This window comes from Mercenaria mercenaria, chromosome 5 (assembly GCF_021730395.1).
Source record: "Mercenaria mercenaria strain notata chromosome 5, MADL_Memer_1, whole genome shotgun sequence".
NCBI classification, from domain to species: Eukaryota; Metazoa; Mollusca; class Bivalvia; order Venerida; family Veneridae; genus Mercenaria; species Mercenaria mercenaria.
This window is the reverse complement of record NC_069365.1, coordinates 2,784,378-2,812,198: the sequence shown is the minus strand read 5'-3', so window position 1 is coordinate 2,812,198 and position 27,821 is coordinate 2,784,378. Positions and strand designations below refer to the sequence as shown.

The 27,821-nt window shown below is 34.2% G+C and overlaps 1 protein-coding gene and 1 long non-coding RNA gene across 2 annotated transcripts in view; both read right to left on the bottom strand.

The window, feature by feature from the left end:
• Positions 1-434: 434 nt before the first annotated feature.
• Positions 435-27,821, bottom strand: part of LOC123556217 (eukaryotic translation initiation factor 5B-like) — an 88,088-nt gene continuing 60,701 nt past the window's right edge. The window contains exons 21-25 of the mRNA XM_045346804.2: positions 18,823-18,954; positions 18,479-18,555; positions 17,462-17,765; positions 13,244-13,405; positions 435-4,212 (exon numbers count right to left, since the gene is read on the bottom strand). Of these exons, the coding sequence (XP_045202739.2) occupies positions 4,105-4,212; positions 13,244-13,405; positions 17,462-17,765; positions 18,479-18,555; positions 18,823-18,954 (783 nt within the window). The 3' untranslated portion in view covers positions 435-4,104. The remainder of the gene's footprint in view (positions 4,213-13,243; positions 13,406-17,461; positions 17,766-18,478; positions 18,556-18,822; positions 18,955-27,821) is intronic.
• Positions 9,930-13,230, bottom strand: LOC128556831 (uncharacterized). The gene is made up of 2 exons (XR_008370853.1): positions 10,126-13,230; positions 9,930-9,985 (listed from the first exon to the last, which is right to left on the bottom strand). It is a non-coding gene; the product is annotated as an uncharacterized LOC128556831 (long non-coding RNA).

Sequence of the window (27,821 nt, the reverse complement as noted above, 5' to 3'; positions counted from 1 at the left end):
TATAAGTTATGAAGCAGAAACAATTTTTACTTGACCTTCAATAGTGTCCTTGACCTCTGACCTACAAGCATAAGTCATGTATGTGTGTAATCTATATATTGCCCTCTATTCACATACCAAGTTTTCTGAACCTAGCTTGAATACTTTTTAGTATTTTAGTAATTGCAGGATCCAGATTAGCAGATGGACAAACGGTCGGAGGCATTCCTATAGCCCCCTCCGGTGTTCCACTGGTAGGGGACAAATAAAGCAAACAACAGGTCTCTACCAGAAGGGTACTTCCATATTGGCTTAGTTATGTAAAATGTTATCATAACAACAGTATATCAGTTAATGGCATATTTTCAAACTTCCAAATGACATTGAGAATCCATCAAGAAGATTACCAGCAAAACGTTGCACAACCATCACACAAGTACACAAAAACATGTATATCATTTTGTAGCATTTTATTCCATCTTTTTCTGCGATTTATACATGCACCAAACAAAGCAGAGACCAATTTTAACATTTTAAATATACATTTTTTTCAAATATTTCACAAAAATCAATTCCTGTTGAAAAAAAAAAAACAAACATAACATGCTATAATACATTCTAACTTGAACAACCATGTTTTGTTTTCATTAAACCATGTCAATTTATCAGGTCAATATTATATATGGTGCCCATACTGGATCTACTATTTTACATTTTAGATATTTCAGAATGGAAATGATATAACTGAACAGTGTTACATTTAATTCACACACCATCACTTGATAATGTGGGCAAAATAATTCACAGGATATCTTCAGGCACCAATATTATAGCAAAACGTTTTTATACTTATGAACCCCCGGAATTAGTTATATGCAGCATAGAACAATTTATTTGGACTAAACCCCTTACAAATTATTCCTCAAGCATATAAATTCTTAACTGTGTTTAAATATATTAAAACACAGTTCTGCTATATTTTATTTCTTACAGATATCGTTCCCCTCGTATAATCAGTTGTTTTCACAGTAGATATTTTTCACAAAACTGCTTTCAAAAATATAAATGTATATACAAGATGAATGGATATATTTGATGCTTTTTTTTTTTACAACACATGGCTGTTCATCATAAGGTAGCACAAGGGTATTAAAGTCAGAAAGAACTACTGAATAATAACAGTGAAGGTTCAAATATCTCTGCTTATTAATGACCACTGATTTTTTTTTAATGAAAGTTCTGAAAAAACACCCGGCTGGTAGGTATTTGAAGGTATAAATGGCACTGCTGGACTGCTTTTAACTTACACTTTTTAAAAAAATTCTACACAAATTTGTAGATTTTTACTGTTGACTACGCAGCCATGGCTGCTGAAAGTTGACATTAAACTCAACTAATATGAATGATGGGGCTTTTACATTGCAAATGTAACTGTTTGTACTGGTTGTCTGTTGACATTAATCAGCTTATTATTGCAAGCCAACCTTAAACATTAGGACTACATGTTGACATTAAATGTTTTGACATGTTCATTAAATCATTATGATTGACTGTTGACATTAGACATACTGGTAGTTGTTTGGTTTTGACATTAATAGCACTGTCATGGAATGTCAACTTTAGCCACAGAGCAGTTTGCATTTGACATTATTAACAACACTGCTGTATGATGTTGTCATAACATGACATACTCGTTTGGTTTTGACATTAACAACACTGTTGTGGGATGATGACACAATCAAAACATCTATATACATGTAGTCTAGAAAATTAAGCTGATACCTGGTTTAACATAAAAAGTAATTACTCAAAATATATATTTAAACGTCTGTCATGTGTAAAAACAGATATTCTCATTGACTTCCATAAAGAAATCAGGACAATAGATAGTAAGGTACACAGTTTTTCTCCCCTTTACTGAAGAAAGAGCATTTTTGAAACTGAGACATGAAGGTGAATGCCATCGTGTCATGAATACGGAAGTTCACTGCCTCCCACTACCCCCACCCCAATAAATGGAAATTTTGTCAACCTCCCCCCACCCCCAAGCTTCTGCTTGGTTTTGGGATTAATTTCAAATTAAAAATGGGATTTCCTTATTACCATCTATCAAAATTAATGACCTGGTAGATTTATTTGCTAACAGTTCCAAACATTTCATTTAATAATTCCATTTGAAACATTAAAACAAACAGACTGTAAGAGAGATGTCAAATTGAGGCAACACACACCACATCATCAAGTTTGTATATAAATATGGTGGATTTTTCAAAATAGACAAAAGATGACTATCCGACACAATGTATGAATACAATAGTAAATTTAGCATAAATAAGGAGTGAATGATGTAATCAGAGTAAAATAAAGTAGTTCATTATCTAGGCCAGACAACATATCCTGTAGAAACATATATCAACATGTGTCTTCCTTCCTGAAAAAACAATATTCATATCTTTATATTTGTACACAATACATAATAAATACACTGTAGGTCTGAAAAAATATATTGCTGGCAAATAATATTGCTGATACTTGGTTTTCTAGTTATTTTCAATTTAATATGATGTAGATTTTCACCGAAATCATCAATATTCATAGATTTATTTCCATAATAGTATTTCAATCATTTGTTTGACATGACTGCACTTAATTTAACTACCATGCCTCACACCAACAAATTGAGCATGTCAGGCGAGTGTCTTAACAATTGAATGATACTTGTGATATGGGGTGTTCTAACAGAATCTCCTCTATCAATCTGGGGCCAATTTTACAAAGCTTACTTTAGGAGAAAGAACTTAGGTGTTAAGGTGTTTCATGAACATCATTTTAAGTATATTCATTATAACTGTTTGGCTATTCTTAGAATAGGAGTCAAACATAAATAACTTGTCTTAAAATTGAATTAACAACACCATTTTAAAACTATTTGAGTTACGGTCTTTGAAATTAATGTGTTTTAAAAGTTCATACTCGGGGAAAGAACTTTGGATATAACTTATGAACTTTTGTAAAATGGGCCCCTATAGTTTAAGCATATGCTGTTTCATTGGACTTAATTTTTCAACAAATTTTGACATTATTTTCTAAAGTTTTCAGGTCACTACTGAATGTTTACAGAAATACAATTTGACAGTTTTTACATTCCCATTACCTAAAATTTCTTTTAATCAGGACCAATTTTAAACAGATAGAATGAAATGATCTGATAAAAAAGAGCAATCTATCTCTAATAAAAACTTGATATTGGTGCAAATAGAGTAGTACTAGATCAAAATCTGGGTGGGCAAAAAAAGTTGTTTACTTAAATACAATGATATAAAAGACATTTATCCCCAGTTACAATATCACATTATGCTCATTTTTTGTCAGAGTTAGTGTAGCATTTCAGATCTATACTGTGTACTTTCCTTGTAAGTCTGGCAAAAAATTCATATCCTTCATATCCGACTATGGCATGTTTCTAAATTTCTGTCTTACAAAAGTGACCAATACCTTTTACTAACTGAAAAAACATGTACATGTGTGTACATTACCCTTTATCATGCTGGACACGATTTATTCTGCCCTTGTGACCAGTGTAGATCATAATCAGCCTGTACATCTGTGCAGTCTGATCAAGATCTGCACTGTTTGCCATTCAGTCAGCATCTTTTTGGCAAACACCCTTTTTAACAGTTAATGACACTGTCCAAATTGAAAGACGGACACGTTCATTATAGAAATTTAGCAGGGTAAGGGCTAGAAAGACTTATTTCTAGACAACAGAAGATTACTGAAAAAATACTGATGGAAAAATATTCTTTTCAAATATCTGACTTACTTGACTGCCTTGATTTTAACAGTTATTTGAATGTTAATGTCATGGCCTTGCCAGGGTATAGAAATATGGTGACTTTTTTATTACAGTATAAGGCAGTAAGGTTCACAGCAGATATATGACACCTTTAGTCAGGTAATCATAGTCTCCATCCAAGAAATATACAACAACTTTTGCACTAAGAAAGGTCGACCTCCTTTCCTATTTCTAACATTGCAAGCATGCCTGGTGTCAACAACTGGCATAAAGTACAAACATTTGCTTGATTCTGTGTTTAAACAATATCTTTTTTTATGAAAAGTTCATTATAAGATCTGGAAGAGCTTTTTAAGTTCCACCATTAATGCCCAGTCTTGTTTTGTCATCTCTTCTCGGAAATGGTCCTTAACTGCATCTATAGAGGCTCTAGATATCTGAAAGTATACAACAATATCATGTACTGACACAAAGTGTACAACACTATCAAGTACTGACACAAAATAAACAACACTATCAAGTACTGATACAAAATGTACAACACTATCAAGTACTGACACAAAGTGTACAACACTATCAAGTACTGACACAAAATATAGAACACTATCAAGTACTGACACAAAATGTACAACACTATCAAGTACTGACACAAAATATAGAACACTATCAAGTACTGACACAAAATGTACAACACTATCAAGTACTGACACAAAATGTACAACACTATCAAGTACTGACACAAAATATACAACAATAGCATATACACACTGAAAATATACAACAATCACAGAAAATGTACAATAATGAATCTTAAAGGCTCTCTCTGTATCTTTATTAGAATAATATACAACAATAACACATATTGTTAGAAAATGTGGACAAACTGATCTTAAAGGCTGTATGTATCCGAAAATATACAAACACTTAGCCATCCCTTTGGCTTTAAGCAACATGATTAAGAACTACATAATCCACAAGGCTGCATGCCTAGTCGATGCCAAACTGTAGGATGTTAAGTTGATCAGTTAGCTTTTTAACTTAAGGCATGTAAGTCCGCAAGGCTAGAGTAAAGAGATTTTGGTCAAGTAATGGATATGAACATTTATTTGTGTAATTATGGCTAGACTTTTACTAGTCTAAGAGATATTTTTAAAATTTGTTTTTCATATGCTTGTTGCAGTATTAATCTGAAAGGCATACTTAGCCTAGGTAAATATAAGATTATAAGTATTACTGTATTATGTTTGTTAAAGAATTTCATATTTAGCCAAAATTCATTAGAAAATTAGCATTACTTGGACAATCATGGTTGCACAACCATCTCTAAAAGAATTTATGAAAAGTGAAAAATCTCATTAAAGGTTGCTTCAATGTGACTGACCTGGTGTAACCTTTTAACATTGTGATGTATGCTAACTTGTTTCCTTCCAAGTTTAGATAATTATGCAAACACAAAAATTCATCATCAAGGAAATGCACATGTCGGGACAAAAAAGGAACGAAAGACAATGAGATAAACCGCTGACATTTAATTACTAAATTAGCATAAGTTAGAGTAAACACAGAAAACTTTTTCCCTCCTATTTCCTTGTTTGACATATTCATTCATAAAGGCAAGACCAGCTAAACTTTTCATTCAATATCAAGTTCATTAAATGTTCTGATATAGACTGATACAACTTATCGCTGAATCTGATTTGCATAAAATTTGAATAGATTTAGATTGCCGTCAATTTATTCATACACAGATAATAGGTAAATATGATACTGTAGATAGGTATATGCATGTTTGTCTAATCTATTTGCCCACCTGGTCTATCATATCTATACAGGTTGCAAGGTAATCACTCAATTACTGGGCACAATCATTATGAAACTCTATGTTTCTGGATGACTAATTAAGAGATTTCGCTATTTTCACATGGACATGATTTAAATTTATTCTGTTATTTCACTGCATTTACCCAGATCATCAAAACTTCAAGACCCAACCATTTTCATCATGGAGATACACAAATGAAGTATTGTATATCTGTTAACATTGCACATAACTTGTGACAAAGTTTGAAAAAGATCCAACTTAACCCTTATCATGCTTCAGACTTTGTGACCAGTGCAGATCTCATGAATGATCTGCATTGTTTGCTATTCAGTCAGTACCTTTTTGGTAAGCACTCCTTTTAACAGTTAATGGTACTGTCCAAATTAGAAGATGGACAAGAGGGAAATATATGCAAAATTAGCCAGGTAAGGGCTAAAACAAATTTTGTCGGATGGACAGATGAACAGACAGACACACATAAGGAAACACACCATTACCTCTACCATTTAAACCATTTGTGGGGGTGGAATACTCTTATTAAAGGACAAGTGCATGAAATGTCAGAATTCTTCAACTCCACTGTTTACTGACATTTTCATATTTTATGCCAGTTTTAACATTTAGAAAGAATAAACACTTTGTGGCCAGAAAGATATGAGAAGCACTAGAGAACAAGATAGACAATGTCTGTAAATAGATGTTAATTCTGTGATTTATGGCCTCTACAGGAATTATAAAACAGGTCAGGAGAGATTTCATGGCGATTAACAATAAACAACATTCTATTTTCAGCTTGATTTGTGTACTTATCCTGGTATTTTTGGCACCTGAAGAAAATTCCAGAACAATTAGTGTTTTTATGAAATTAAACATATTGCCGACCAACACTGGTCCTACCTTTCTTGTTTGTAAGTAGTAGTAATATCATTACATTAATAATGAAGCTAAATGTAATCTTTCTCTTTTGTTACTTTCCTCCCATCAATCGACATAATTATACATGTAATAAACTCCAAATCAATATTTTTATTTCATCTCTCAGTGATAAAACAATCCAGTCTGAATGGAGGCTGGTGATCTTTCATAATTACAAAGTACAACCTATAAAAGGGAGGTAATTAAAAATGCTTACTTGAATAAAAGTTTATCATTAGTATTATTGTTGGCTTTAACGTCGCACCAACACAAGTATAAGCCATATGGCGACTTTCCAGCTTTGATGGTGGAGGCCAGACCGCAGGACACTGCCTCTCTGGGCATTATTTCATAAAGAGCGGGCACCTAGGTAGGACCATCGACCTTCCGTAAGCCAGCTGGATGGCTTCCTCACATGAAAAATTCTGTGACCTGAGTGAGGCTCAAACTCACATTCCATTTGCATGAAAAGCTTCAACCAAATTTTCTATGTCAAACAAGGGCAATAATTTGAATGAATTTCAAACAAGAGTTCTTTTAACTTGGGTATGTGAGTACCTCTGCTGAGGATGTCTTGTGAGAAGTTGTAATATAATATATGTAACTGTTTCAGAGATGGCAGCTTGACGGTCGCATGCAAACTTTAACCAAAGAGTAAAATAAGGCCAAAAATTTAATTAAATTCAATCACGAATTATCTAACTTGCTTACTTCATTACAAGGAAGCTAAACGTCCCAAAACAATACATGCAATGGTTACTGAGATAATGAACTTGCAAAAAAAGTTTTAACCAATGTGTGACATCAATGCTGAACTTCAACAGTCAGATAGGTAGAATAGCTCTCTCTGTTCTTTTGGACACACTTAATCAAAAAGGGAAATGAATAGAAAGGTATATACCAAAATTGAGTTATGGTTTTTGTCCACATAGTATGTATCTATATTTTAAGTTTCAACAAGTGACCGAGTATTGCAGTGGCAATACAGAAGTCCCTTACTGGTAATTAAATTTCAACAGTGACCTTGACCTACAAGCATAGATCTGTGTCATCATGGGGAACATTTGTGTGCAGTATTAAGATAATCCATCAATGCACATAAAAGTTATGGAGCAGAAACAAATTTTTACTTGACCTTCAATAGTGACCTTGACCTTTTGAGCTACAAGCATGTCACATAATTATGTGCATTATCTACAATACTGCCCTCTATACAAAAACCAAGTTTTATGAACCTAGCTTGAATACTTGTATGAGTAATTGCAGGATCCAGATTTGCAGACAGACAGATGGACAGACGGAGGGCCTTCCTATACTGTCATCCAGTGAACCAATAGGGGACTAGTAAAATGTCTTCAGTACTGCTGGGATTATGCTTTGGACAAGGGAAACTACTTGCAAAAAGGGAGATAGTTTGAACCTTATTCAATGCACAGTTACAGTTCTTGTGTACAGCAATTTCAGTTCCATATTGCTTTAATTTGTGTTAAAAACTAATAAAATAGCTGTCCAAATAGAAAATATGCATAATTACATGGTTTGATAAGCACTGCTTTCAATGTTACACATAAACTTATACTGTCAATGTCATAAAAGGATGTGTTAAAGAGAATTGATTCAACATTACTTTCAAGTAATTTAATCATACATTCTAACCTATGACAGATACATGAGGTAACTATAATAACAAGAAATAAATAATATCTACGGTTCATAATAATTATTATGCCTGTCTTTGTATGCAGAATTTAACAGTAATGACCAGGGCAACTTAATTTAATGAAGGGAGATAATTCAGATAGTAAACAAGGTAGAGTTATTGTTCTTGTACACTGCAAAGTTAAACAAAGTTACTCTTATCCTCTAGACAGAAGTGTTATAAGAGTTTAAGAGTTAGTTCAATTGAGAGAAACTTGAAAATGTATGCAAGGTAGAGGTATAGTTCTTGTACACTGCTATCCCTTATGTTCTCTGTCCTTGTATTCAGAATGTACACAACTAAATTTAATAAAGGGAGATAATTAAAAAATCCGACAGACAGACAGATGGACAATGGATGGACGGATGGATAGACAGAGACAGACAGTGATTACTACAGGGCTTCCAACAAAATGCAGGGCCCTAATGCAGGGCCTGGGGAGTAAAACAGTATCAACGACAAGGAAAACTGAACAATTTGTTGTAGTTCTATAAAATCTTGCTCCCCATTTACAGACAGACAGACCGATTGACAGGGTGAAACTACTCTTGATACAGAAAGTTTTCATTTACAATACTGTATCTTTCATTATAATGTCCTGCTTATAGATCTGGGTGACTTATCTTATCTCCTAGAAATCAACATACTGCCCTGGTAACTTCTGCAAAGTAGTTCATGCCATAAAATATTTTGCAACAGATGGATCAACTTGATTAAAGATGAGGGAAATATATATTTTTCTGTTAGAACTGAGGTATGAATATTTACAGGTAAATACATTATACAGGCAAGTTCAAACAGGTAGGATAAAGTTAAGATAAGTAGGTCAGTAGTAGAAGTTTCATGAGCCCTCTTAACATACAGGTTCTACACCGAAACAAATATGTTCCCCTGTCATATATGTCATTACCGGTACTCAAACAAGTACCAGACCTATCTGTACTAGTCTACAGTCATTATATATATACATGCATATATTTAATCCATCAACTTTTGCCATTTATCATCCCAGTTTCTTTTATGTAATACATCAACCTATACATTCTATGCCAATGCACACATTATTATTTACCAGATTTTTATAGCGCTCTTTTCGTCTGTAAAATAAATTCTCATAAGCGCTGTACAAACAACATATCACAGAATGATACGGACACACAATACAACACAAAAATATATCAACATTAAAAGGTAGTTAGCTAGAATCAGGTTTGACTCTACATAGTAATTATACTAGATATTTTAAAGAACAATAAAGAACAGTAAATAACTTCTATTGTACAGTCATACAACAGCTTGTTTTCCAGTGCTAAGTTAGTTTCAAAAGACCTTGAAAAAAAGTGTGCTTTTAATGATTTTTTGAAAGCATCCAAACTTTTAGCGTCTCTAATGGTAGCCGGAAGAGTATTCCATAACTTTTTGTTGCAGCTGATGAAAAACTACGATCACCGTACCTCACAGTTTTGCTCTTTACACATAAGAACAAGAAACGCGGCAATGCCACGAAACCAGGTTTTCAACACTTTTCATAAGAATAAAAAAGTATACTGAATCACAGTGCACCACTTTAAAGCACAACCCTAACCCTAACCCTAACCTAACCCTTACCCTATTTTTAGTAACAATGACCTTGACCTTGATCCCAGAAACCCCAAAATCAATCCCAAGCTACAACTTTATATAAGTTTTCTATACACCAAGTTTCATCATGATAGCTCATTCCCAAGTTAAGTTATTGACCGGAAACCCTTTTTCTATTTTAAGTAACAGTGACCTTGACCCCAGAAACCCCAAAATCAATCCCAGCCTTTGTCTTGATATAAGCTACATACATACCAAGTTTTATTCAAATATCTTTATTGAAACAAAAGTTATTGACCGGAAACCCCTTTTTCTATTTTAAGTAACAGTGACCTTGACCTTGACCCCAGAAACCCCAAAATCAATCCCAGCCTTTGTCTTGATATAAGCTACATACATACCAAGTTTTATTCAAATATCTTTACCGAAACAAAAGTTATTGACCGGAAACACCAGTTTGACGCCGCCGCCCGCCCATCCGCCCGACCAACGACATACCCCAATCTAATAACTCAGGTTTTTGTTGAAAACCTGGTTAAAAAACACCATGGCCTTTTTTCTGTTTAAAGCAATATATATCTTTAAAGAGCACTCCAAAAATTCAAAGAAAATTCTCTGATAAAGCAAACTGTGGTTCATCAGCATGTTAGAACTCTATGAGGGACAATGAATATGTATCGATATGTTGACAAAAATGTGGTGTAAGCAGACTGAAATTTTATTCCAAAATGTCAATAGCAAGTCAAAAGCTTAGGGAATACAACATAAATATCATTCTATTTATAATGTTCATAATTCGCTTGGACTGGCTGACCAACAATCTTCATACAGTCTGGCAAGTTGGATGTATAATTACTACAGACATTTCAACATTTCTCATATCCCTTATCAGTATTCAAATTTTACTATATTTCTTTGCTATAATTCCGCTATTAACATTTCTTAATGGGATATACTAATAAAATTACATGCAAGGGATGAAAATAAGATTTTTTACACCATTAAAAAAAAACATATATGAATAAGCCTAAAATGAACAAAATTTGATATTTTGGTGTACTTTAATAACCCCTTATTTATTTATCAGTCGACTACCAAAATGAGCGCTTAACGACACAAAAAAACTATTAAATCAGAGTGTCAAAACAAACTTTTGGTATTTGATCAGCTCATAAAGTAGTTTGCATTAAAGATGCATCCGAGAAGGTTATCTCGTACATAAATTAAGTCTTCTTATACACACAATTACAGTTAGAAATTCTGTGGTTTTAGCTTGGGTTAGCGGGAAAAAATTGTAATGCACTGTTACACTATTACTTTAATGCACACACACTAAAATTTTAACAGAGACTATAAACAAGACATGTTCGTAAACTCAACAAACTTATAAACAACAAGAGCACCGCCTTGCGGGTGCTGACGCTCATCTGATTTTTTTTGTGTAATAGAAATATTGTCCTACCCATGATTTTCTAAGTCTAAAAAGGGCCATCATTCTTGCAAAAAGCAGGATAGAGTTATGTTTCTTGATGTACAGTGTCCACTTATGATGGTGAAAAACTGTTGCAAGTTTTAAAGCAATAGCTTTGATAGTTTATGAGAAAGGTTGACTTAAACATAATACTCAACCAAGAAAATGATTTTCTAAGTCCAAAAGGGGCAATAATTATTGCAAAAAGCAGGATGGAGTTATGTTGCTTGCTGTACAGGGTCAGCTTATGATGGTGAACAAGTGTTGCAAGTTTCAAAGCAATAGCTTTGATAGTTTAAGAGAAAAAGTTGACCTAAACATAAAACTTAACCAAGAAATCTGATATTTTCTAAGTCAAAAAGGGGCCATAAATCTTGCAAAAAGCAGGACGGAGTTATGTTTCTTGCTATACAGGGTCAACTTATGATGGTGAACAAGTGTTGCAAGTTTTAAAGCAATAGCTTTGATAGTTTAGGATAAAAGCTGACCTAAACATAAAACTTAACCAAGAAAACTGATTTTCTAAGTCCAAAAGGGGCCATAAATCTTGCAAAAAGCAAGATGGAGTTATGTTTCTTGATGTACAGGGTCTGCTTATGATGGTGAACAAGTATTCCAAGTTTCAAAGCAATAGCTTTGATAGTTTAGGAGAAAAGTTGACCTAAACATAAAACTTAACCAAGAAATCTGATATTTTCTAAGTACAAAAGGGGCCATAAATCTTGCAAAAAGCAAGATGGAGTTATGTTTCTTGCTATACAGGGTCAGCTTATGATGGGGAACAAGTATTCCAAGTTTCAAAGCAATAGCTTTGATAGTTTAGGAGAAAAGCTGACCTAAACATAAAACTTAACCAGGCAACGCCGACGCCGACGCCGACGCCGACGCCGACAACCGCTCAAGTGATGACAATAACTCATCATTTTTTTTCAAAAAATCAGATGAGCTAAAAATTATGAATATTTATTTCTGTATTTTCAATCTGAAGCAGTTTCTGGTAACACTGGTGATAATGAGTCATTTCTTTAAACGGACAAAAAAGACAAAAATATGTCCATATGTAAATTTTCTTAAATTCTGACGTCTACAAATGCTAATGTTTTCCAAAAATATCCATCTATTTCCTGTGTTCCTTTCCTGTCAGTGAAAACAATTGTTTAAAGGTACTTTTACATACCAAAATAAGTCAATGAATGCGTTATTGCAACACTAATCAGCTTATTACTGTCTTAAGAAGTGTCGTGTTCCATTAATATGACCTTCCGACTCGAATAAATTACTGGAAATGTTAAATAAAATTGTAACTGTATATGACCTTCATTATGAAATTTTATACTCTCAAATTATAATATTTAAATGAAGAAGACTGTCATTCAGCAGGTATCTAAATAAATATACATTATCATGTCTCAATTTGTGCCTAAATTAACCTATAAAAGAAGGTATTTTTAAACAAATTTTGGGAAGGTTTCAGAAAAATTTAAAACAAGCAAAAACAAAATATCCATTTCGATGAACTTGTGCATGTGCTTGTCTTGTGCAGGGCCTTACAATTTTATATCTAGCTGACAAACAGGTGTCCAAAATATACAATTATAACACATTACAGATATAATAATTGAAACTTGAGAGATACATATGTACTTCAGTAGCATCTCCATAGCAAGATGAACACTTCAAATAGATAAATTGAGTCAGAAGGGTCAAATACAGATGAACATAGCTTAAAAAATATTACATGTAATGTTTATAGATTGTACGTGCAAAGAGACACATTTTACATGTTTTAGGTATCCACTTTTATAATACATCTTGTAACTTCAGTGTCACTTGAAAAATGACGAGATATAATTAGCATATTGGGAAGCTTGTGCATCTTAACTTGAATACAAAATATCAAATTTATGCAGTTGGGAATGAGCTGTTTTTGGCAGAGAAATCCTTAGTAACATTACAGATAGTGTAGCATAGTTAACTTACCCGACTAGTCAGTATGTCAGTATGATCAAAATGCCGACCGTACAGTTTAGGTGTCTCACTAGGAACGTTCTCTATTTTAATGCAGACTTCCTGCCCTTTCCTTGCAATATCTACAGGTTTATGATTAACCTCTATACTGTTCACAATTCCAAGGAATACAAACTGAAACAAACATGAAAAATATTAACTGATCTGTCTGAAAAGGTCAACTAATTCTTTCCTAAAAATTTTATTCCTTCTATAAAAATCTATTTCACAAAAAAATAAAACTATACTAACCCTTAAAAGATCAAAGGTATATTTCAGTAGTAAAATTTTTGAATTCTAGTTTGTAAAGCTGACCAGTTGGTGGAATAGGTTCAAGCCCACTGGTGAATACTTCTGTGCCTGAAAGGAAGGGGGGTGGGCTGCCTTAAGCTTATCAGTGAGTACTTCAGTCAAGTTCAGTGCCTGAGGGGAGGAGTGGAATTGCAGGTGGGCAGATCAGGTTCAAGCCCACTGGCGAGTACTTCAGTGCCTGAGGGGAGAGGTGGAATTGCAGGTGGGCAGATCAGGTTCAAGCCCACTGGTGAGTACTTCAGTGCCTGAGGGGAGGAGTGGAATTGCAAGTGGGCAGATCAGGCTCAAGCCCACTGGTGAGTACTTCAGTGCCTGAAGGGAGGAGTGGAATTGCAGGTGGGCAGATCAGGCTCAAGCCCACTGGTGAGTCCTTCAGTGCCTGAGGGGAGGAGTGGAATACAGCTGGGCAGATCAGGTTCAAGCCCACTGGTGGGTACTTCAGTGCCTGAGGGGAGGAGTGGAATACAGGTGGGCAATCAGGTTCAAGCCCACTAGTGGGTACTTCAGTGCCTGAGGGGAGGAGTAGAATACAGCTGGGCAGATCAGGTTCAAGCCCACTGGTGGGTACTTCAGTGCCTGAGGGGAGGGGTGGAATTACAGAAGGTAGATAGGGCAGATTCTCTTGTTGGAGGAGTTGCACTGCAAGTGGATGGGGTAAGTTCAAATGCACTATCAAGTACATCGGAAACTGAGACACATGTAAAGTAAATTCAGACAGAATAAATTACCATCTTTGGTAACAAACTATCTCTTGATAGTTTTTTTGTAACAGATTACTTTTCAGGCTGCTACCTGTATCATTATCACATTAATCTATTTTGTACTCCAGATTCAATGACTTTTAATGATTACAAAATGTATTTTTCAACATCTTGACAGCTTATCTAATGAGCCATGCTAAATCATTTTTTTCCAATTATGAAATTTAAATGCTTTAATGCCATGTCTAAAGCTTCAAACTCATTTTCCGGTCCAGCAGGCCTGAATAATGTTATCACCTCGAGATAGTTAAATTACAGGAAACCATTTTTCTACCTGAAATAAAAGCGTATCAATTATATGTCGTGTCGCATCGTGTCGCATGTCCCAAAACTGAAGTAATAGTTTTATTGGCCTTTAAATGGCCTTCAAATAATTAGAAATGTATTTGGGTGTATTTCCTATTGTAGATTAGTTTTCCATCTGCCATCGGGAGAGGAAATGACCTACTTAAAAACAGATATCGAAGTTTGACATTTGGTTTTCTCTATTAACACATTTTACAGTTTAGATTTTCTCTCTATAGATTTCTAAGTCTTGTACGATCGAAAAACAGCTAAAATGTGAAGACATTAAGTTGATAATTTAGGAATATATAAGACATTGAATTAAGAAACTACCCTGAAACTGTCCACGTAATTACAACAGAAGGTAGCCTACAGTATAGAAATCTCTGTAAAGATTGTTCTATTTGGGCATTTCAAAGATTAAGATTCCTTATATGTAATTCTATGAAAAGCTAGTTGGGGTTATAGCAGTTTCAAAGAAGAAGATTAAGAAAGATAATTGCGTGACAACCAACTCCTCACTATGACAACAGTTCAGGCTCAGGTGAGCTACAAGCATTCAGCTGATAAGCCTCTACATGATATGATTTTACAAATGAGCTGTGCCATGGGAAAACCAACATAGTGGCTTTGCGACCAGCATGGATCCAGACCAGCCTGCGCATCCGCGCAGTCTGGTCAGGATCCATGTTGTTCGCTAACAGTTTCTCCAATTCCAATAGGCTTTAAAAGCGAACAGCATGGAGCCTGACCAGACTGCGCGGATGCGCAGGCTGGTCTGGATCCATGCTGGTCGCAAACCCACTATGTTGGTTTTCCCATGGCACGGCTCAAATAATTCTTATAAATTGGGAAGTTCCTGTGAAATGGGCTATAACACATCTCTTCACTTGCAACATGTTGGGTAGTAATAACCTCTAAAATGAGATTTTTTTGTTATTTTTAGATAAAAAGGGTAAGTTAAACGTTTTTTACCCATGGATGCATAATGTTTTCTTATTAAACTTAGTAATACTATTTTTTTTTTTCTCCTAAGTAATTATCGAAAACATTAACCTTCCTTAAGAACAAAAAGTAAAGTAAGTGAAATAACAAGTTAATATTGTTTTCCATGGGAATTTGTCACTGAAAAAAGGGGAAAAACACGTCATTTTTTTAGGGGAAAAGAAAGTACCAACATTTCGCCTCCAAAACAGCCAAATGAGTACTCTGGTTTATAACTTATAGCTGTAACAATAACAACAAGAAGACAATCTGACAAACTTTCACTACTGATCATTCGTGGTATGTATACAGTAGTTAGTGTGAAAGAAGAGTTCAAACTGTAAAAGCTTCAGTCCAGAATGTCTACCCAATGTTTGATAGTGCAAACTCACTTTGAAATTCTCCCTCTTTTTTTTCTTCTTAAGCACATCTTAACAGAATGTCATAGATAAAACATAAAATAGTTTTTTGTGGAATCTGCTATCAAAGAGGACTTTTTGCCACTTGTTGAAACTTTTTGTATAAAAGGTCTTTCATGACAGGTGCCAGTTTACAGAACTTAATGAGGAGATGGAATGAGGGGTATAAAATCTTTAAAGATGAATCAACGACAAAAATTGTTAATAAACTAAAAAGCCATACCATACCTATGAGTATGAAAAGTATATTTCTGAAGCAATCAGTGAGCTATTGAAGTTACATCTTTCATTATTTACATTCTCTGTTACATCAAGCATAAGCCTTTCACATTAAAGGGGCTCCCTTCCATATTGTCGTCCATTTTTGTTTGCAAATTAGCAAGTGATTTCATTTGTCAGTAATTGTAAACATTAAGCTATGGGATTAAGAAAGCTACTGATACAAACACTTGTGTTGTCTGTAAAATATATAGAAAAGTATTCTACTGTGTTAGTCATGCTATAAAACTTTGACTACATTTGAACCTGTCTCAGCAGCCACATGTATTATCCAGTCACTTGACTTAAACAGCCAGTATGCTTACTTCCCAAAAAGACTTTCTGTTCTAATATTAAATTGTTATAAGCAGCCATCTGCCTAAATTTTAGGGACACGATTAATTCTTCTTTTGCGACCAGTGCAGATCATGATCTGCACTGTTTGCCATTCAGTCAGTATCTTTTTGGTATGCACCCCTTTTAACAGTTAATGGTACTGTCCAATTTGAAAGATGGACAAGTTCATTATAGAAATTTAGCAGGGTAAGGGTAAAGCAGCCCTGGCTGACTGCTTAATACAGGTTTGACTGTATAATGAATAGAATTGTGATGCGGAAAGAATTTAGCTGTATACCTTGCAGCATTCTCATTTAACATTTTAAATAACACTAATTTATGTTAATTTATATTTGATATATCTTACTGTTTTCGTAATTTTAAAAGTCTGTTTGTACTTTGGAGGAGTACCTCTTCAAGTGCAAAACTATCTTTTTTCAAATTTTACATTTTGTTCAAAACAGAAATAAATAAATTCAGCAAATTTTGTCGTCTTTCAAATGTCGTATGCTAAGCGCAGCAAAGTCATGGTTAAAAACAGGAAACAGTTATATATCAATGCCTTTTTTTGGCGGGATGTGTAATTTAATAAAGTCTGTTTTATTTCCGTAAATTGTCATAATACTGAATATAAAATCACAGTAGTATATTAGTCATCTTACCATATTTTCAAAATCTGTGCTTTCAGCCTGTTAGAATCCAAACCCTGATTTTTCCTGCCACACTATTTAGACAGACAACTCTATAATTTAAGCAGGAAATCTAAGACATGATGATAAAATTAAATCTAGATTCTGCATTTTTAACACAAACAAATAATGCTGGCCAAAACTCACCTCTTTACTAGGCACACAGACTGGCGTGCCATGTTTCAGAAGTCCCGCTTCCACAGATACACCAACAACAATAGGGTCTCTTGAGTTAAATATAAACTGAGGTAATACACGTAACTTGCACGGAAACACGGCAATGTTTTTGTATTCCTCTTGTTTTTGCTTTTTAAGCTCATCACGAAATTTTAAAAATGCATCTTGAAGATGATAAATAATGTCCGCAGTAAATATTCTAACTCCTAAACTGTCCGCCATTTCTTGAGCATCACGTTCTACTTTAACATCAAATGCTAAAATCACAGCCCATCTGAAAGATACATAACATTTCATTTATATCACAGAATTCAACCAATTTCATTTGTCATCAAAGCCTTTGTATACAATCTTGTTTCTTGAGGACATAGTTTGTAATTTTCAAATCAACCTGATTCTTTCTAAAGTCTTTTTTGTCTTACTTAAATGAGTTTCCTTTCATTACACTGTTAAAAGACCAAATTTTCAAAAAATGTTTTCTATATGTGTTCAGTTAAGTAAACGGAAGTTATTAACTTGTTCCAGTAATAGTCTGTTCAATTTCTCTACAAGCGGCCTACAACTGTCCAATATGGTTCTGATACTACACACAAACAACTTCCGTATTATCAATATTCTGAAATTAATTATCATTATTTTGAATACTGCGTAACATTAACCTAGCTAACAAACTGAACATGACTGGGCCCTGTTCTACTGTAGCTATGTGGGCACCAGCAACTTATAAAACAGTTCTAGTTCCTCCATCTATCACTTTGCTTCAAACTGTTGATTTCAATAGCCCTTATCATGGTGGACTAGATTGCGACCATTGTAGATCATGGTCAGCCTGCACATCCATGCAGTCTGATCAAGATCTGAACTATTCGCCAAACCGTCAGTATCTTTTTGGTAACCACCCTTTTTAACAGTTAATGGTAATGTCTTAATTGAAAGATGGACAAGTTCATTATAGAAATAGAGCAGGGTAAGGGGTGATAGACTTACTGTGTATCATGCTCCAACATGATAGATGCTTTCATAATATCCTTCTTGTGTACAGGTCCAATGTTGATACCTGCATACTGAAAAATACATTATGATATCTTTACAATTATTATCACCTACATGTCAGTCATGTGAAAATAGATATCCTAACATAGCTAAAGTCATTGAACTAACTACATTTTGGTCATCTTTTGCAATGGCAATTCTTTATCACTTCTTAACCTAGCCCAAACACTCATAACTATGAATAAAAACCATTTTTGTTCAATGCTTGATGAAGCTGTGTCTCTCCTCTCTGAAAGAAGAAGTTAATTTTGGGACTTTTAGAGGTATTTTTGACTTACTGGTATTTTTGACGTTCTGAGAAATTCAAGCAGAGCTTCCAGAGATCCAAGTGTGGAGGCCTGTACAAACACCCCTCTTTCTGATAACTTGATAGAGCCAAGTACATCTTTAAGGGCCTCAGATAGTTCTTCCTGAAAATACAGAATCATCAAAACATTCAGTTTGGTTCCTGGCACAGATCACATTGCTATCAGTGTATACATTAGTTTATTCTACATCTTTTATGCTCATAATGGTAAACAATATTGAAGCTTACTGTGTGCCACCTTAGGCTGTTTCTTTGGCAAAACCAGTATGCTTGCTTTATGAACTAGGGTTAAGTTTCTTTATTTGTTTAATAGGCCATTTTCAGGAGTATTTCAGTTACGTTATGGCAGTCAGTAAACTTAACCAGAGTTCCTGGATTCTGTACCAGTACTAAAATGTTCTTAACAAGTAACTGACAGCTTCCCCACATGAATAAGAGGTGGAAGACATTTCACTTCAGACACATATTCTTTTGGTCAATCCATCACAGAGTACATACACCATCCCAGGAAACATACACCTTATGAAGGGAACCTACATCTTGTCCAGGAAGCATGTAACTTGTCAGGGGACAACATAAGTGGCCTCTTGATTCACAGAGTTTTTCTCTACCAACTGAGCTAACCGCATGGATTTCCCATGATTTAGACCCGTTTGGGGTTCAAACAAACAAGTTCTGATTGAACAGCGAACACTAAGAAGCAGCTGCTACCCTTTATAAAACATCTACGTGATCAGTGAATGTCTGTCACTGATACTGTGTATGACTCAGTTACATAATGAGGGGTATAAACCTCGTTCCCATAAATCTTGGGAGTAAAAACACTCGCATTAATTAAAAAGTTAAACTGCACAGCGTTTTAAAATCAACTGACTGCAGCAAAATGGGCTACTGAATCTGAAAAAGAAACAGATATAAACTGAGTTTTAACATGTTATTACTAAAGACTTGAGGGGCAAAAAACATTTTAGTGTATAATCGACAAAGACAAGATAGAGCAATTTTACATTTGCTGATGTGACCAATAAAAACTGCACTGAATTAACATAATAAAAAAAGGCAAATCCGCTCATATTTGTGTATCGGAAATGAGTAAGTTGACAAGCAAGTAAAAGGTTCTCCCTTTTCAAGGTCGTATTTCTGAATCACCACTTTTTCAGCCGAATTATATAACCATAAAAAAGAGAGTTTACAGATACGTGTTATCTCACCTGATAAAAGAACTGAGCAATACTAAAAATCAGTTCGTCAACTACTGCTGGGGTGAAAAAATTTGATTCTGAGTTTGAAATTAAATAAACATCATTCTGTGCAGTCTGATCATGACCTGCACTGTTCGCTATTCAGTCAGTAAATTTTTAGTGAACACCCGTTTGAATAATAAATGGTACTGTCCCAATTGAATGACAGACCAGTCCATTTTAGAAATTTAACAAGGAAAGGGTTAACTGATACTGCATTTCTAGCACAGAGAGGTGAGCCTGCATCTCAAATACATATTTTCAGTCTCAGCTGAGTTTGATAATGAAACTTTATTTGTCATCTATATCTAAAATTGCATGTTAAAATGTTAACTTTAAGTTAACAGCTATTTTCAAGTGACTATTCAGTATTGATAGTCAGCCTTGCTTGGAATAAAGTTTTGAGGTTTTAGTAAAATTCTATTTTAAAATTTCAAACTCATCTGAGACCGAAAAATGTTTTGTGAACATGGGACCTGATCAACAAATAGAAAAAATCAATAAAGAAAGTAAATACAAAACAAATATTTTGTATTTCAAAACTTAAAATTATATGATATATTCAAAGACTGTAAATCCATAGTCATCGAGTTAAAGCATCTTTTTGTCATGTATCAACGTATTTACTAATCAGAAATCTGCTATGTTTTCATTCATTTCATTTTGAAGGAGACAGCAATATTGTCCTGATAAGTTAAACAATTCCTTTTATAGAGACACTCTACATTTAAAGAGATAAGAAGGATCCCAGGTGTTTAATGTAAATTTTCTACCAAAATAATACAGGATACCTTAAATCAGTTGAAGGTCAAATTAAATTTGAAGTCAGTGGTGGCCGACAATTACACACCTAGGCTATTTTGGTTACACCACTAAATGAGGATTACATCACTAAATACCCACGCAGTTTATCTCCTTGCTTTAATTCGATAATAAACCTGCGATAATAACAAGGGAGCTTTATAAATAGTTCCGGTGTCATACAAAAAAATGGCGGGATTTGAGGGAAATTCCCATATAAAAACTTGATACATTTCCTTGCCAATCCTCTTCCTACCCAGTTGAAAGTTGCCTAGTTAACAAAATAATGTTTGTCTACAAGATTGTCAAAATGACTCCAAATTTTCTGCATTAAACCCTTGTATGGTGCAAGTCTCATCTGACAAAATAATTTGCAAGTCTTCCAACACTATGAATAACGACCATCAACCCACCTGATGGCATTATTTCTCATGGAAGCTAAATATTCTACAAACATTCTAATAATTTGCTAAGGTAAAGCCCTCATGTAACAATATTTTAGATACCCATCTACAGTATGTTTAAGTGACCCATTCACACATTTTTGGTGAAATTTCTTTTCTCTCAAAACTCCATAAAATGAAGGTACAGTAAAGGTGAACGGGGGTACTAACTTCTTCACGTGTCAATTTTTACAGGTATCCAAACAATATTGCCAGAAGGGAGTAAACTTTTGCAAGGCTTCTGAAACCAACAATTTTCTTGCCTTTCACTAATTTTCATTCTCTTTTTTTTGTTCAGTTTTATTTTGCAGCCAACACGGGACAGTGACTGTATACATTCCAAGACCAAGTACACCTTGTCCAGAAATTTGAGGATGAGTTTCCAGTGGCAGGGGAGTATGCCATAGTAAAGGACTTGATTACTACATAGGAAGAATTTGTCTCAGCATCCAGTTAGCTAGGTGGATACAGCATTCGCCCTGTAAGCGAGGGTTCCTGTGCTCAGGCCTCGGAATGACAGCACATTTTCTTCACTCCAAGTAGCTAGCTGTGAACAGTAGAGATGTTTTTTACCAACTTTATATAAAGATCATACACAAATTTCTTCTAATAAATCGCAGTGTCACAAAAGGGAACATGCATTTCCTTTATGAAATATTTTTTACTTGAAACCACTTCCTGCATGTTATGACTAGATAAGCAGATTTTGTACAAAAAGAAAACCATTTAAGGAAAGTGACATGTTGCACAAACATTGATGAATCTTTAGTAAAACAATTAAATGTTTTTTCTCTCCTTTATTTACTTTTATAATTGTTACGAGTAAAGCTATAGAAGCAGCAAAATAAATAAAGGGATTATATCACAAGAATAAGCTCCAAAACATATACTGTGTCCTTCTGTTAATCAGAACGTGTATATTTCCCGATGTTTCCGGAGATGCCTACGTAGCAACATCCTATATATTATTGGTCATTACAAGTTTTTAATAAGCAATATCTAATATATTACCTGACACTGTCAGTATTTGTCATTGTCAGTTTTTGACCAGCCTTTCAGGTGAGACAGCCAAATGTTCATCATTACAATCAACCAAAGATTTCATGCTTAAAGTAATTTGTTAACCTACCTGATTTTCTTAATATCATGTATAAGGACAATAGAGTCAGTCAATTTGGTAAACCACTTGACACTGCAACTAATTTGACTTTTTTCCAATTTACAAAGCACAGTCAATTTAACATTAGTGACAGCTCTAATCAAAACTCGAGATTGACAGTTTGAAAATTTAGACATTTCACATCCAACCTGAGGTTCACCATTCAGAAACGGGAAGGTTTTAATGAGATGAAAATTACCACTGTAATTTGTAATGAAATACTTCACAGTTTCTCACAGAAATAATTGCACAGGTGTGAAGGTTTCAAGTGACTGTTTTAAAATGCTTATATCCGTTGAATTTAAGTATTATTGAAACAAAAAATGATTGACAAAAAACTCTTAATGGAAGAAACATCATTTTCTGGCATATAAGATGCATCAGGACCTTGTACCAGTTTATATTCCAGCCTGGAAAGTACTATTGGCCATAAACATTTAGTTGACAACTATTCTATACAATGGTACATGAAAAAAATTAGAAAATTACTTAAATATTTCGGATCAGAATTTTTTCAGGTTACAATGCTGTTTTGTGGCCAAAAAAGTATTCTTTTTTACTAGGGAATACTGCCATCTGTCTTTGGGTAAGCAGAACATGTTGAAGCTAAACACCCAGGAATGTTCTTTTCAAAGTTAAATGTCTATTGCACTATTTCCTCTTCACATCACTAATTTCCCCAAATCAAAGTGCCCTGCCACCATTCCCCTAAATTCAAAAACAAAAATCTCTAAGTTATTATCAGCTTTTGTCACAGGTACTAAACTGTGCCTGCGATACCATCTGTGCTGATGAGGAATGAAGGTACTTTGCTTCCGTACACCAAAATGAGCAAAAGTGGTGGGCATACGACAAAATATGTTAACCATATTCAATTTGACTCCAAAATCTCACTCCAAAATTAGACTCCAAGGTCAGTCCAAGATCTCGCTCCAGACTCCACTCCAAGACTTCAGGCCATATTTTGTTGTATGCCAGAACAGTGTGTGATTTTTTTCATTTTGTTACTGCATGGAGCATTCTTTTTAAATCAGGTATTAAATGTAGCGGGGGTGTAGCTGTATCTTACCTATACATCCTTACTAAATTTGGTGGCAAATGATCAATTTCCTAGAATTGCAAGAAAAAATAAGTTGGGAAGGAAACATGAAATTTTCGGGGAAAAAAGATAGACAAGTACAAAGAACAAGTGTATGAAGTTTCAATCCACTTCCTTTACTGGATACCAGGCACACAAAACTTCACCAAAACCTGATGCTGCCGCAGATGCCGGCAAATGGGTGAATGCAGACAAACTAAAAATCATTAAATACAGTTTGCACAATAAGAAAAAGCTGCCTTTGTTAATGTATGCACTAATACTGGCGGACAAATTCTCAACAGGAAAAACAAAACAAATGTAAACAAAATGTCAACTTCTGTTGAAATTTCACCTGTGTTACTTTCACACTTGCCATAATTTTATTATTTTGAAATGTGCATAATTCATAATGAAGATAAAATGGGACTTTTGTCTGGCTATGAAGAAAGTTGCACAAACAGATTTTGTTTAAGGGGAATTTATACGAAATACAAGTTAACATTCTTAACCTTTACCCCGCTAAATTTCTAAAATGGATCGGTTCATCATTCAATTTGGGAAATACCACTTAATATTCTTTGGAGTGTTCACTGAAAATATACTGACTGAATAGCAAACAGTGCAAACCAAGATCAGCCTGCACAGATTGCACAGGCAGGAATCACTTGCCGCCTGCAGGCTATAGGTTAAAATTTTAAGGCCGTTGTTAAAAAGTTACTTAAAGGAGAAAGAAAGTATGAGTCTTTGTATATATGTATTTCCTCCCAGTGGTTTACTGTTAACTTTATGCATGCATGAACATCCTTTTTGTAAAGGGACATGTGATAGGGTCAATAAAAGCTACTCTACAATCCTATTACTGATCCTTTCAACTGTTTTATTCATCTAAAATACTACACAGACAAAAGGAACATACCAAACAAATTTTTTTCTACATTTAAAAGCCACAGAAATTACATTATAATGAACTATCCTTAAATGTGTATACCTTTACACATTACACTCTTTGTCAGCACTTTCTTAAATATTTTGAAAGACAAAAACATTTCATAATTTAAACAACGTTTTTGCAAAACATTTGAAGTCTACATTAAAACAACATTTAAATGAATTTCATTGTTTTAATATTTTGTAATGTATATAAAAAATAAAGTCATTATGGCTTAATTGTGAAATTCATAGTTTAATTATAAAAGTCTAGACTTAGACCATATTTGTAATTGCTTAATTTCTTTTCTATTTTCTGTCATCAACACAACTGTGATATTAAGTAACTACATACACTCAGGTCACACTCTGTCTGTCAAGCTTGTATTGTAGACAAAGACCTAAGACAACATTCTGGCAAATATTTCAGGCACAGATGGGCACCTGGGTAGAACCACTGACTTACAGCAAGGAGGCCCTGTGGTCTAGTGGTAACACACTTGACTGTCAATCCAGAGGCCCAGGGTTTGAATCCCGGTCCAGGCACTGGAAATATCTGAAATGCTCTTGACTGTCTCCCACCTGACTTAGAGGCCAGTACTGGTTCTTCCCAGGAAAGACGGCTTCCGGTGTATCGGTGCTGTACACTGGGCACGTTAAAGAACCAGGCTGTCTATTTGCTAAGAGCTAGAATAAGTTAGCCGGACAGGCCTGTATCTAAAAGGATTTCTCTCTCTCTGTTCTGGGGGCTTTGTCTCCCCCGGCGAAATGGAATTCATGAAATCATGAATTTTTCATCACCATTATGAATTATTCATGAACTGTTCTGGATCACTTCTTAATCTGACTTCATGAAGTTTTATGCATGAAGTGTCATTTGATCTACTTCATGAAGATATCAAGCATTATTGACAGATTCATGAAATCCTTGAAATATTCATGAACTTGTTTAAGAATGAATCAAGATTTTTTCACTAATGTCAAAATACCTATAGAATTCAAGAAAAATTCTTGAAAAAAAATGATGAACATTTTATGAGCAGTTTAAGAATATTAAATTCTTAAAAGATTCTTGATATGTTCTTAAGAAAAAGTCATCAATGATTCATTATAAGTACTAAAATTCCAAACCTTTTTCTAGTTCAGTACCAGTTCTTGAACCCAATTAGGAGTTTCTGAACTGTTCATTCATTAAACATAAAACTTAGGTTTTCCTTTTACAATAAATGAATAGGTTCATGAACTGTTCATGAATGTTCATGAACATTAAATTCATAATGTCACATGACCAGTTTCCATTATTTTGTTGCATGCTGGGAAATTTTTTGCACATGTGATTCAGCATTTTTTGAGCAGTTTGTGCAGCAAATGAGAAGGAAATATTTATCATACTACAGTAAGGAATGGTTTAAAAGGAACATGAGTATACTGAATATCAAATAAGTAATTATGGTGTTGTTATAAATTGTTCATTTTAAAAAATATAAAATCCATTTAAAATGTCACATGTTTTCACGACCCTGAAACAAAGCTAGTGTCTAATCTGAATGTCAATTGAAGTAAATTATACATTTTTGTATCTTATACAGCAATAATTATTGTCTACTTCTTATTATGCTCCCAGTCCCACTCTAGTTTACTGTTTGACTCAACATTTCATTTGTTGAGGGTGGAAAATGTCATTGTCTCAGTGACTCAGCAGAGACTAAAACAATCTCTAGCCACTAACTGAACAACTCTTAAACTAGCCTACAGGAATTTTTCTTGTATCAAGCTATACTGATATTATTTAAAGAATTCCATTACATGCAGATCTCTCAGGTTTCATAGTGTTACAGTCCTACCAGGTTACCTTGACAAATTCATGAAACTTGTTTGTTTTTTTTACAAAAATTGTTCATGAATAAATATTCATGAAAATCAAAATTTATGTTTCATGAACTTCAATACATTATCTTGGCTCTTAATAACAAGTTCATGAATACTACTTAATTAGTACAGGTATTATTGAGTAACTGAAAATATGATGGATTACTGTATCATTTAAGGCAAAGAAGTCCTTTTATAATGTTTTGTATTGTTCATGAAATATTCAAGAAAAGCACAAAATGTCTTCATGAAGTTATAAGAATATTTATTCTTGAAGTGTTCATGGAAAAAAACATGAAGTGCAAATGAGACATTGAAATAAAGAACAAAATAATGCATGAATTCTTCATGAAGTATTTTTTCAGGAATATTTTCATGAATTCTTCATGAAGATTAATAAATACAAACTTCATGAATTCTTCATGAACACAGGCTATTCTTAATTTCATGCATTTTTAATGCATTAACCACTTCATGAATAATTCATGGATCTGTTTTCATGAGCTGCTGATGCATTTGTCTCATTTGCACTTCATGTTTTTGTCATGAAGACTTCATGAAGTCTCCTCGTGAAGAAGTCATGAATGTTTCATGAGTACTTCATGAAGTATGAATAAAGATTTGACAGGGGTCACTCTGTCCCTCTGGTCAGATTGCTCTGTCTCTGTTCTAGTATAGGATGAATTTGGTACCCTGAATGGCTGCCTTTGCGCTAAGTTACGTGTTTATCATGAAAAGGGTGCTATATAAATCTGGTATAATATAAGTGAGCGAGATGACTTTCTTACATAAGAACCCGAGTACACACAGGTGGGGGATGGAGGGGGAAGGTAAGTTCTTGAAGTCAATGGCCTAAACCACTTGGTCATAAAGGCCCTGTAATTAACAACAGTGTCTAAAGATGTTTCCGGCTGAAAGGTCAATGTCCCAAAATAATTAACATACAGTACCATTCACTGAAAGTGTCCCCCTCTCTTGTAGCCCCATGTGAACTGTCAACCAATCCTACCATAGGATCTTGACATTTTATCCTAACGCCTTTTTTTTTTCATGAATGAACACACTATCATTGATATCTTTTCAGACAAGCACTTATATGTGTCCATTATCAATCCATTATTGTATAGTTTTTTTTTGGTTAGTTAATATCAGTTTATGTAAATCTAATACCACTACAAGGGATGTTCAAAATATGCTGACAAGCACTTTTTTCTGAATTTGGCATTTAATCAAATCTTATTTCTATTCAGTAGTTGATAACTGCTGACGTAAAATCAGCAAACAGTTGTTTAGTTATGCAGATAAACAAAACAAATACACTGGTAAATAGATGCAAACCAAACAGTTTTAATGGTAAAAACTAAAATAATCTTTTTAATGTTTTGACAAAAATGTTAATGCTACCATATTATAATATAAGTCCTAATTTGACCGCTCTACTATATACAG